The sequence below is a fragment of the Marmota monax genome, unplaced genomic scaffold (genome assembly GCF_021218885.2).
Source record: "Marmota monax isolate L192 unplaced genomic scaffold, Marmota_monax_Labrador192_F-V1.1 WCK01_AAM20220418_F8-fsc00245, whole genome shotgun sequence".
NCBI classification, from domain to species: domain Eukaryota; kingdom Metazoa; phylum Chordata; class Mammalia; order Rodentia; family Sciuridae; genus Marmota; species Marmota monax.
In genome coordinates, this window is record NW_026693895.1 from 1,910,444 (window position 1) to 1,922,747 (window position 12,304).

The 12,304-nt window shown below is 54.2% G+C and overlaps 1 protein-coding gene across 1 annotated transcript in view; it reads right to left on the bottom strand.

Moving 5' to 3' along the window:
* Window positions 1–1,704: 1,704 nt before the first annotated feature.
* The window catches only part of Pax8 (paired box 8), a 53,577-nt gene continuing 42,977 nt past the window's right edge, over window positions 1,705–12,304 (bottom strand). Inside the window, 3 exon segments of the mRNA XM_046462822.1 lie at window positions 1,705–2,808; window positions 4,089–4,175; window positions 10,540–10,641. Of these exon segments, the coding sequence (XP_046318778.1) occupies window positions 2,732–2,808; window positions 4,089–4,175; window positions 10,540–10,641 (266 nt within the window). The 3' untranslated portion in view covers window positions 1,705–2,731.

Sequence of the window (12,304 nt, forward strand, 5' to 3'; positions counted from 1 at the left end):
CATGTGCTATCAGACTTCTCCCAACGCCACCCCCCAGTGCTGAGGTACCTCAGATCGCCTCTCACACGACTATTTTTTCTGAAGGGGCCTGTGGTTTGACTGGGGTGGAATATCTGGGTAGACCCTGGCCAGGACCTGTGCCCTTGGGTCACACAGCACAGCCACAAACACGCGCTCTGAGCCAGGCCTCCTGGTGTAACCAGCTCAGATCAGAGAAGGGTCACTGCTGCAGAAGAACTGCTCCAGGCCCCTCCGTCCTCTGGGACCTGAAGAGGGACTGCAGGGACACACGGTAGGTCTCCAGGGCTGGCACCCAAGGGTCGATGGGTAGGCTCCTGGGGACATGACACATCTCAGAGTGACTTGGGTTGGGGGCTGTCTTAGGGCCCTCGGGCACCCAGTGGTTCAGGGTCATGAAGAGCTCAGATATCATGGGCTTCCAGGGCCTCCCACCACTCTCGGCCTGCCGCTGAGAACCCAGCCTCCTTTCAGATCCCCTCTAAAGACCTGGGGACAGGTGTTCTTCAAGGGAGGGGTCCCCTTCTCATGGCCATTTTCATGGCATCCCTGGCCTCTACTTGAGGGTCCCCGGGGAGGTGACAGCGCTGCCTCCACCTCTGTCCTCCCTGCTGCGGAGCCCCTGGGTGGGGCGAGGAGTCCCCCTCTCATCCTCTCCAGCCCAGACGCCGTCTGCCCAGGCATAGACATTAACCCAAGCACTCTGGCTGCAGCCTGGCCCCGCGTTCCAGCTGGGTCCCACACGGAGAAGAGAGCCATGCAGATCCCAGACAGCCCCCAGAGGGCTTTTAGGACAGCCCCTCCTTGGATCTCCCTCCTTTCTCCCAAGTTTCCCAGAGGGGGTTGTCCTCGGGCCCTGCAGCCTCCCTTACCCACTCCTGACCCCGCCACCCTGTCCCTTACCTCTGCCCAGCCAAATCTTTAGACTGGAACCCAAAGAAACCAGACCCTCCACGAGAGTCCTATAACCTCCCCTGGGAGCAAAAGGCTCTGGCACCCGACAGGGGGCCTGTGGTATTGGGTGAAATGTTGGACACAGGGGAAGAGGGCTTGACTGAATCCACACCTTCCATCTGGGGAACTTCACTCCGCCCCAGGCCTGGGGCCCTCACATGCAGTCCCAGCTGTGTGTGCATGATGCCCTGGCCTGGCACAGGGAGCCCAGTCTTCCCCTCCTCCCCCCAGCAAGGCAGGGCCCGTGAGAGCTGGTCATGGCTCCCATTCTGTAGCTGTCCCCAGGTCCTTCCTCATTTGCCCCACAGACCCTCAGGCTTCCTCTGGACACCAACAGCAAGGGTCTGTGGGAAGCGCAGGATGGCCCTGCCCCACATCAGAGCTTGTTTTGGCCCTCGTATTTACTCAGAGTGGAAGAACTCAAAGCTTGGGAAAACCGATTTCCCCAGCCTTGGACATCTAGCAGAACAGTGGATCGTCATATTTTAGCTTGGGGGTAAAAGTGTTTTTATAAGGTCAAATATAATATCGATCTTCACCGTAAGTAATTTTCTGAGATTTTTCCTATCTTCCTAAATAAATTCTGTCTTTTTTTTTGGAGAGGGGAGAGCACAGGGAGATGCTAAGTCAGGGCCATGGGGCATCTGATGGCCCCTTCCAACCCCCCGCCCCAGAGCGCACGCTGAGGTTCTCGGAGGAAGCACAACCCCACCCCGGAGCCAACCCCAAAGCCTGAGATGAAGAGTAATGGTTTATTGAGTCATGTGGCAATGGTGGGTTTCTTTAAAAAAGAAAGAAGCATCAAGGAGAGAAGCCCAAGGTGCTGGGAGACAATTCAGAGGCCAAGTCTGGGGTGGAAAGAGGGAAGCAGGACCCACCAGAGCTTCATATACAGTATTTACAGTGGGGCCTCGGGGGCTGCCTTGGGTGTCTTCTGGCTGCTGTAGGAGGGCTGTGGTAGCTCAGGTGACTTGGCAAGAGCAGCTGGAAGGGGAAGTGTCCTCTGGTTGGCTTTTCCCACCATTCGGCCTTGTTCTGCCCTGGGCAGGGCCGCACCTCCCCTCCCAGGGCCTAGGCCCTGGGGAATGCCTGTCTTCAGCTGCTTCTGGATGGCTGATGGTGGCTGCCAAAGAGAGGAGCCACTGGAGGAGAGGCTGGAACTTGCACAGCAGCAGGTGGAGTGGGGGTCATCTGGCAATGCAGGGGGGTGACAGACTAGCAGCCCTCAGCCCGTGCCCGGGAGACACAGCAGGAAGAGCCAGCAGTGGTGGAGGCTGAGGGAGGGGTCAGGGTGCCTGTCGGGTCGAGCCTTGGCACCAGGCTGTGACCTGTGGGCGGAAGGACTTGCCTACAGTCCACCTCTGCTGAGCTGTGTTGATGAGCCATGCGAGTGCTCTGTGCCCGTGCGGGCCGGCAGGCCCACCTGTACCCCCTCCAGGTCCTGGGGCGCTTCCTTCTCTCCTTTGGTGGCTAGCAGCCAGGGAACATTTCTTCTCCAATTCCGTCTTTTGGAATGGGATGGTCCTCTTTCCCTTGAACTCCTGCCCCCATTAAGAAGTCCTGGAGGACAGTTTGGCCTTCTCCAAGGTCATCCCGTCTTTCACGGTTGATTACATTAACCACACGGGGAGTGAGCCACGAAGCTGGACTTGTGGTTATTTTTCATGTAATAAATAAAGATTCCTTTGTATGACTCTCTGGGGCCTGTCCCAGGCCGAGTCCTCCTGCTGCCTGGTCGCTCCCACTGTCCCCATGGCAATTACAGATGGTCAAAGGCCGTGGCAGAGGTGGGCGGCACGCTCGGCCTCGAGGTGGAACTGTAATAATAGGGGGAACCTGGACCGTCGAAAAAAACAACACTGCTGGTCAGAGGGGAGGTGGCGGTGGCTCGGCCTCCCGGCCTCTGCTGACCTTTAAGACAGCAGCAGTTAATCATTCACCCCTGCCTATCTGATCATCAAAGATTAACTCCTCTCCAGCCCTGTCTCCTCCTTCTCCAGCCTCGCCTCGGAGTTGCCACCAGAATGAGAGCCTGTCTTGCCCCCTCCCCCCTCTTGACCTTCAACACCTGGGGGCAGGGAGAGGGCAGGAGAGGGCAGGAGAGAGCCGTGGCCCTTGGGAGCACAAGAACCAAGCACCAGACTTGCCCAACAACAGCAGGTCGCAGAATCTGATGCCCAGACTGAGATTCCCACCGGGCCAAGGAGGCCTGGGCTCCAGGCCTGCAGCAGGCTCCAAGCCCCTGCTGATGGCAGCTTGAGGAGGCTCAGCAGGAGGTTGTCCTGACCCCTGACCCCTGCATGTCTCCTTGCCCTTGTCCTTCCTGGCTGAGGTGAACCAAGAGGTGGCTTGGAATTGCAGACATCTGCAGAGCCTAGGGCAGAATGCTCAGAGGTTACAGCAGCAGAGGTTCCCAGGAGGTCTGCCAGGGCTCCTCTCCAGCTCAGGTCTGCTCTGATACCCTCAAGGCCACCCCTCAGGGAAGCCCTAGTGGGAGCCCTCAAGTTCCCCACTGTGGGCTTGCTTTTCTCCCTAGCCCAGGTCCCACAGCTAGAGAAGGGTGGACAGTGGCCCCGAAGCCTGCTGAAGCCATTATCTCTCTCTGGACCTCAACCCTGCATGCCGTCCAGTTCTCAAACCAAATATGCCAAACCTGGAGGAACAAGGCTTCCTGCTAAGGGCTTTAGAGTCAGGATTATCTGGGACCCACTTAGGTGGATGATGAGGGTCAGGGTAGTGTTCTGAAATCAGCTCTCAGGAAGAAGCACAGCAGTGTGGCCTGCAGTGGCTGGATCAGCGTGGCCAGGGGGACGGCGACCCTGCAGCAGCAGGCCTCTCTTAGACTCTTCTGAATCCTTGCCCTCCCCTCAAGTCCTGACTCCGAATCTTATGCAAAACGATGATTTAGGGCCTTAGGGAGCAGGAGGGAGATCAAAGTCAGGAATTACCTGGCTTCTGCCTTCTCCCTGCAAAGACTGCCCTCCTGCTACATCCTGTGCCAGACAAGGTCTCCAGGCCTTGTCTAACCTGGGGCCACCCAGTGCTCAAACTCCTGGGCCTGGCCTTGTCCCTCCCACCCGCCCTGCCCCACAGGGGGCCTGCCAGGCCGGACTTACTCAGCAAGCTGGAGTTGGGGAAGCGCCAGGCCTCGCTGTAGGAGGAGTAGGGGGTGTGGCCATAGGTGTTGCCGGAGTATTCACTTCCTGTTGGAGGCACAGGTGAGAGGCCCGTGAGGAGGATGGTGGCTCCAAGGTGGAGCTGGGGCTGGGGGAGAAGGGCCTGTGGGGCTGGCAGTGGGGGAGTGGCAGGGGGAGGGGCAGGGCCACAGAGGCCTCTCCAGCGTCCCACGGGGAACTGCACAGTCTGGGGTCATTTGGGGCTGTGCCCTGTTCTCTAGGCACCAGAGGGACGGCCCTAACACACGGAAACACAGTAGCCCTTGAAGGAGCCCCAGGAGACAGACACTATCACTAAACCCCATTTTACAGACAAAGAAACGGAGGCTGTGGACCCGCAGAAGCTCACACAGCTGCAGGGCCTAATGGAGGGTGAACGCTGTACTGGGCTCGAGGGCCCAGCTTCTACCCCTGCTTCTACTGCTGCCTGGACCTTCTGTACAGGGGCTCTGTAGAGGGGCCACGGCAGCAGGCCGGAAGAGGAGCCAGCCGTGAAGATCTGAGAACTGGCTATCCTCCCAGGTGGAGGTCTGAGGAGGGTGTATCCCTCTGTAGCACCCAGGGCTGAAGGCTAAGGCCGGAGAAGAGGGAGGAGCCTGGAGGGCATCCAGTTCTTGGGGACGCTGTGTTCTGGAACTTACTCTGAGAATTTGTCACCATTGTAAGCAAACCCAGGGCATGAATTTATTTACACAAAGTAGTCCAGATCACCTTCTTCCATGAGTAGATCATGGCTTCCCCACAGGACTTATTTCCCAGAGGAATTACTTAAGAAATCTCTGACCTAGCAGCAACAATTCTCCTTTCACAATCATCCCATGGGGCTCTCGGCCACACAGCCAATTTATAGACCAGGACACTGAAGCGCAGCCGGATTAAGTCATTTGCCTCAAATTACACTGCTGATAAATGGCAAGGCAGGACTTGACCTTAGAACTCTTGACCCTAAATTCCAGAAAGTTTCTTTATCACTTATGAGACAATGTCATTTACAAAGACAGGTTCCCGCCAACTCTGAGATCCAGTAATGACCACAGCCTTTTGGAAACTCATCTGCGATTGTGAGCTAAGTGCTTTCTGTGATTCCGCATCTTCTTCCCAGGCTGTTTGAAGTCAAATCCCTGTCTCTTACTTCCTATAAACTTGGAGAAGTCACTTAGCCTCTCTGAGCCTTGTTTCCCTCATTTGTCCAATGGGGCAAATTATTGCCCCCCTTCATGGGGTTAAATGTGACAATATGTAATACATAATTGTGCCTGGAATATAAGAAGCACTCAAGAATTGTTAGCTTTTTAATTAGTCTCCCATGTATCAGGTGCTAAATAAAGTTCCATGGAGGCTCAAATCTGTCACGCAGCCAGCCTTAGAGCTAGGTTGGGGCCAGCGGGGCTGCTTCCTTGCAGAGAAGTAGGTATTGTGTAGGAGGAACAGAGGTGGGCACCCGCCCTTGAACTACCCTGTTGACTGCCACTCTCCTCCATCTCCCTGGCCTCACAGCATGGCCCCGCCCTGGCTTTCACCCCACCCTTCCCAAAGCTGAGCGCTGCAGGCTACAAAGGACATGGAAGAGACGGAAGCCTTATGTTCGCCCCTCACAGTGCCACTCATTCATGCATCCGTTCACCTGCAAAGGGACTCAGTTACTGAACACACTGGGCACCTGTGCCTCAGCCCCAGGGCAGCCCGGATGGAGGTGGGGGCTCGGGGAGGAACACTCCTGGGTGTGGCCTCTTCCCACCACCAGATCTGTCCACCTGCTGGGCCAGGGAAGACCGAATGTCCTGTCCTCCTCCCTCGGCATGTGCAGTCCTCCTGCACAGTCCTCTTCTACTTTAGTGGTCTCTCCCTTTCCCGTTCATCACGCCCTGCAGCCTATCATCATGGCTCTGCTATTTTCTACCTGCAAAAAATTTTCCAGGGTGGCAGCACGCACCTATAACCCCAGTGATTTGGGAGGCTGAGGCAGGAGGATCAAAAGTTCTAGCCTATCCTTAGCAACTTAGCAAGTCCCTAAGCAACTTAGCAAGACTCTGTCTCAAATAAAAAGGACTGGGGATGTGGCTCAGCGGTAAAAAGCCCCTGGGCTAAATCCCCAGTACCAAAAACAAACAAACAAAAATCCCAACTTCTTCCTACCCCAGAGCCCTTTCTAGCCATCTGCCCCTTTCTCTGCACCATGACCTCTGTTTATGCCCTTCTAATCATGCCAATGCGGAGGCCTGCAAGTCCCACAACCTCTGACCTGATCACCAATGGCCACTTCTATCTCCAGGCACCTGCCCCTCCAGCTCACCACTCCCTCTGTGCCTCTGGGTTCATGTGGCCCAAGTCCTGGTCTGCTTCTTGCTTGTCACTGCTCCCCATTCTCTGTGCTGGCTCGTTCTCTATTAGAACTCTACAGTATGTTGGAGAAGCTTTCTGAGGGTCTGGGAACCTTCTGTGAATTTCCATTCCGATTCTTTCAAGAGAATTCATCTAATTCCTTGGTTTGAAACAAGAGGGTTGTACAGACTGATATTCAGAGGGTACTGAGGATCCTTTTCTGACCTCAGACGTGTGTCATGTGCCTGCTGGCATGTTAAACTGGGCATTTCACACGGTGTCTCAATCCTAATATGGCCTCACAGGACTCTGGAGTCCCACCTTTCACCCACTTCCTATCTTCCTCCCCTTGTCACCCATGTATATGCTTCCCACAATCACCAATGGGGCTTGCCATGGCCAAACTCGGAGGGACCCCCGATTCCTGTCTTCTGATCCCTGTATCATGCCTATGGCCAGTTCCCCAGCAGCTTGGGTCGGCTCTACCACCAAAACACACCACCGGCGTCTCCTTTCTCCTCCTTTGCTGTCCAAGCCACCGGCATCTCCTGCGAGCACTACTGCAACTCCACCCTGACTGGCCTCTGAGCGTCCTCTCTTCATGTCTACAGTCTGTTTTCCCAGAGGCTTGAGTGGTCCTTTAAAACCTGATCTTGCTGCTGTGACACCTCCTTGTCCTGGAGTGCGCCCAGCTGCTCAGCATCTTCCCATAGGTGGCCTTCCCTCTGTGTGCTGTCAGGCTAAACCAGTTCCTTCCTGCCATACGGCCTCTGCCATGGGCTGTTCTTTTGGGGCCAGGGATGGTCAGCCCCAGTTTATCACATGGCTGACCACTTTGAACACCTTCTCAGAGAGGCCTTCCCTGATCACCCATCTAAAGCAGTGATCTCCTCTCCCTGTGGCTCTGTTACATCATCCCGTGTTCTGGTTTCCGCACACTTAAAACCATCTGGAATTATGCTCGTTCATTCATTGACTTGTTCATCACTCATTTCTCTCCATTATTAGGTCGTGAGCTCCATGAATAGAGGAACACGTCCTGTGTGCTCCTGCATCCCCAGCATCCCCTCCAAGAGAATCTCCCTGATATCTGTTAAGTGGAAAAGTGGTGAACAGATGGAGAGACCCAGGGACGGATGGTGTGTGCATGATGAGAATACCCATGATGAGGAGATGACAGGTGGGAAGACGGAGGCAGGAAGAATGGATACGTGGACAGATGAAGGTAAAGATGGTGTGGAAAAGGACAGATGGATGGACAACAGCATGGATGGGAGGACAGGTGTTAGGGACAGATGGAAAGATGGCTAGATGAAAGAATGGCTATGTGAAAAAATGGACAGATAGACTGATGGAAGAATAGATGGACGGATGGAAAGGTGGACAGTTGAACAGATGGAGGGATGGATAGGTAGACGAATGAGTGGACAGATGGAAAATGGATGGAAAGATAAATGGGTGGATAAAAGGCTAAATACAAGAGAACATGGACAGATGGATAGATGGAAGATGGGGGATGGGTAAATAGATGGAAAGACATGTGGATGGTAAGATGGATAAAAAGTGGAAGGATGGATAGCTGGATGGGTAGATGGAGGAATAGAGGGATTAAAGAAAGGGTGGATGTACAGATAGAAAAACATATGGATCAAGAGGGGGCTTAAAAATGGAAGGTTGCCTGGACAGACGGGTAGGCAGGATGAACGGAAGGAAGGTGGGTGAATGGATGGATGGAAGGATGGCTAGTTTGCTGGATGGACCATCTATCTGGAGGTATTGGTTCTGCTCTAGAACTGATGTGAGGGTCCTTGAGTTAGTGGGGCTGGAACCAAAAAATAAAAATAAATGAGAGGGGAGAGGACAGGAAAAGACAGAGATACACGGAGACGGAGAGACAGAAAAGACACAATGGAAAGTGAATGGACCAAGGAATCTGCGTCCTGACCCTTCTCCTGTGCTACTTTCTAGAGCTTACGTTTGTTTCTGGGGTGGCTGGAGCCCTAGATTTGGAATCAGGAGATCTGTGAGCAACTCAGCTGCTGAGTATTGTGAGAACCCTGAGCACACCGTTTGCTTTTCTAAGTCTTCTTGTCTATAAAACAGGGGTAACATCAGCCTCCCAGTCTATGGCGAAGACTCCATGGGAAACAAAGTCCTACGTGTGAATGTCTGGGCACGCACAAGTGCACAGTCAATGACCACTTCCTCTTCTCCACAGGGATTAAGAATGTCATTGGCATGCCTTACTTCATGCTCTTATTATGACCTTACATTCATGCAGTAGGTGCTTGATGAGTTTATTGACATTAATTGAAGGAATCCCCCTTCAATTGTGACTGGGAGATCACAAGCAGTGGTAAGAGATGGACATATTTTTTTTTCTACAAAAATAAAATTCTTTTAAGAATTAATCCACACAAGGGCATATCTAGGAGCCAGCTGATTTACTTAAATAGTGTCACATTTTCTGAAAACTAATTTGCATGCCGCACATACTGGGAGGCCCTTCATGTGCAAGACAAGGCCCCTTCCTCTCGAAATCCACTTGTAGTCAGGGTGGTCGTGTGTGTGTGTGTGTGTGTGTGTGTGTGTGTGTGTTTCTCCGCAGCCTGGCTCTGGATGAGGCCTTACTGGAAATGACCTGGAGCCTTTGATGAGAGGCTCAAGCCTTCCAGCTACCTCCCGGGTCAGACTCTGGGCCCCAGGAACCCCTTGCCCTGGGCCTGCCCTCAAGGAATGATTCATAATTAAGAGGAAAACCTCGTTCTTTGGTGTCTTCCTCCTCCTCGGAGCAGGCGGCAGGGGAAGGTGGAGGGGTGGAAGGGGGATGGGGGAGCAGACTGGAGCCTGGGATTTTGATTGAGAGGCCCCATTATCCACACTCTTAAAAAAATAACCGAATCTTTTCCTTTTTTATCTTGACCAATCTCATTTCACGCTCCAGAAGAGGAAGGGAGGGAGGGAGGGAGTCCGGGGCCAGGAGGGAGAGAGGAGTCAGTATTCTGTATTTTCAACGCTGCATTAAGCACATCGCCACGGTAACCAGGCGGCAACAAGTGCCAGCTCAGCAGGTTCCCAGGGAGCACTGGGTCTGCTTCCCTCCTCCTTCTCCTGCCCCTCCTCTGCCCAGGAGAGCCCAGCCCACCTGCCTTGCACAGGGTGCCCAGAGCAGGTGGTCGGCAGAGGGAAGTAGGCCCGGGTGGACGTGCCAAGTCTCTGGGTGTAGAGCCAGGAAAGCAGGCCCAGGGCTGGCATGGGGTTCACACATGCCCTGAGTTCAGAGTCCCCTCCATGAGCTAAAGTCCCCTGGAGCTCTCTGGGCAGTGGAAGTATCTCTGGTCTAGCCCATCCACCCCAGGGTCTGCCTCATATGGCTCCTAGATGACAGAGACTTTCTCAAAGAAATCCCCATTGTCCTCATTTGTTCAGACCTCGACACTACAAGTCACCACTGAATGACCTGGCAGACAGAGAACCCCAAATGCCTGGCATGCAGATTCTAAGCCAGTTCAACCAAGGATGGAAACCCCCAGCTCATCTCAGGCTCCTTAGACCTAGAACCTGGGAACCAGGATCCTGCTCATGCAGAATGAGTGAGTGGGAGCCGAGAAGGCTGTATTTCAATCCCATCACCATCATCATCATCAATGTTCGAATCTCATGAAGGGATGAGACTGCAATTCATCAAAGTTAAATCACTGAGTGACAAGGGTGCTCCAAGGTCAGGCTCAATTTTGGCTTAGGGCCTTTGGTCCCCGAAGCACACTTCATTATTATCCATGGAAGTGGTGGAAGAGGTCAGGAAGCTTGGACTTGAACATGGGTCTGTCTGAGCCCCGCCCTTTCCATCATGGTGGGGACATGGGCTATTTGGGAAGGAAGCGGCCAAGCTGGGGCTAGAGAGGGAGCCAGGAGGGCACAGGGGCATCTTCTCCAGGCATGCACAAGGTGCCCCCTGGGTCCATCACCCTTCAGTGCCCTTTGGCAAGCCAATGTATGGGATTCGGTCTGTCTCCTGCCCCTCCTTTGCAATGTCCCTGCACCACCCCCATGTGGCCCCTCCCCTTACCTGCCACCATGCCTGCGATGGCAGAAGAGGCATAGCTGCCCTGTCCACTGGTGGGGATGTGGGGTGGGTATCCGGGCAGCGTGGGCCCCACCATCTCTCTCCCTGGAAAAACACAGCAGAGTCATCAGTCGGTCAGTGGGGCTCCTGGGCTCGACGTCTGCTCTCCTTGAGTTCGGCAAGGCCCTGACGCCATTCCTGCCTTTGCCCTCCTCCTCTGAGCCCAAGTCCTTGCCTCAATCAGGACAGAGGCTCTCCAGGCAGCAAGGACTTGAATAGCACTGTTCTGCTCCCTGTTCTCCAAGGGCTTCATCGCCATGAGTGTTATATCACGATCCTGGAGGCCAGGGGATAGTCTGCGAGTCTTCCTGATCCCTGTGCCCAGCACAGCCGTTGGCACACCCCGCCTAAGTGTGTGCACAGAGACCAGAGTCTCAGCATCTCCTCCAGCTTCTGCTTGGAGGGTTAAGAGCAGACATTACCCATCGACCACCACCCTTTCCACTGAACCAGAGAGCAGGGTTCTTCTCCTTGACTTGGCCTTCCAGGGGAATATAATCTATCAGGGATGCAAGGGACACAAAACCCACTGCCTACCCCTAACCTAAGAGGAGACATGGCTGAGAGATGATTAGCTTTTACAGGTGACCACCAGCTGCACATCAGTCACCTGCATTTCTGAAAAAATGAAAACTCTCTCAGCGACACGGATGTTACTGGGACATCTGTGTTATCTGTTCCACAGAGAACTTGTGGGACATACCCACGCTGTGGTGACACCAGGGGAGCTCTGTGAAGACCCTTCTCCCTGGCTCTGTCTCTCCTCTGAATCAGGAAGTGAAAGCTTTCCATTTAGGAGACGCACATGACCTGGTGATGTTCTCCCCACCGACCCCCTGCCTGACAGCCAGGGTCCCTCACCTGTTCCCCTCTGCTACCACCCCTAGGTGCTGCACTCCAGGCCAGCATCTGGCTCACCCCCAGGTTCTGTGACAGAGACGGTATAGCCCGGTTTGCCCAGGGGGAACCAGGTGCTGACCGTATCCCAGCACATTTATTACTAATGTCCATTTCACTCTCAAAATGCTGCTGTCACATGATGAATTATTTGGCCCTCCGTGGTCTTTGTGGTGTCTACAGGGTCCCAATCTCAGCAATATGGTTTTTTAGCCTTGTTAATTATTCGTTGTGAGGTTGTCCTGCGCACGGGAGACATTTAGCAGCACCCTGGCTTCTGTCTACTAGAGTCCAGTAGCAGTTCCCACCTGTGGGACAACCCAATGTCTCCTGACACTGCCATGTGTCACTAGCAGGGAGGAAACGGGGCAAAGTCACTCCGGGTTGAGACCTCTGTGTTAGGTTATGACCCAGATGCCTTCTGCCTCCCTTATGGAGGCCAAGGTTTCCTCCCAGGCTCCATGGGCTCCCTGTGAGCCCTGCCCACCACCTTCCCAGGGCCACTTCCTCAGGGCCACTGCTTGCCCAGGTTTCCTCCCCTGGGTGCCCTGAGGCCTTCACACAGCAGCCCCTTGGACAGGTGCCTGGTAATGAGGGATGAGAGGTCTGTCCATGGAACCCAGTACATTCTCAACTCCTCAGTGACCTCATCTCCCTGTCTTCTCACTCCGGAGATTCCCCAAGGACATCTCAACATTCCAACAATACTGAGTAAGCGCTGTGTGCCAGGAACCTCCTAAGCACTTGGGGACACAGCAGACAGCAAGAGTGACCATTTATCAAGGCTAGGCAGTAAGTGAAGATGGGGCAG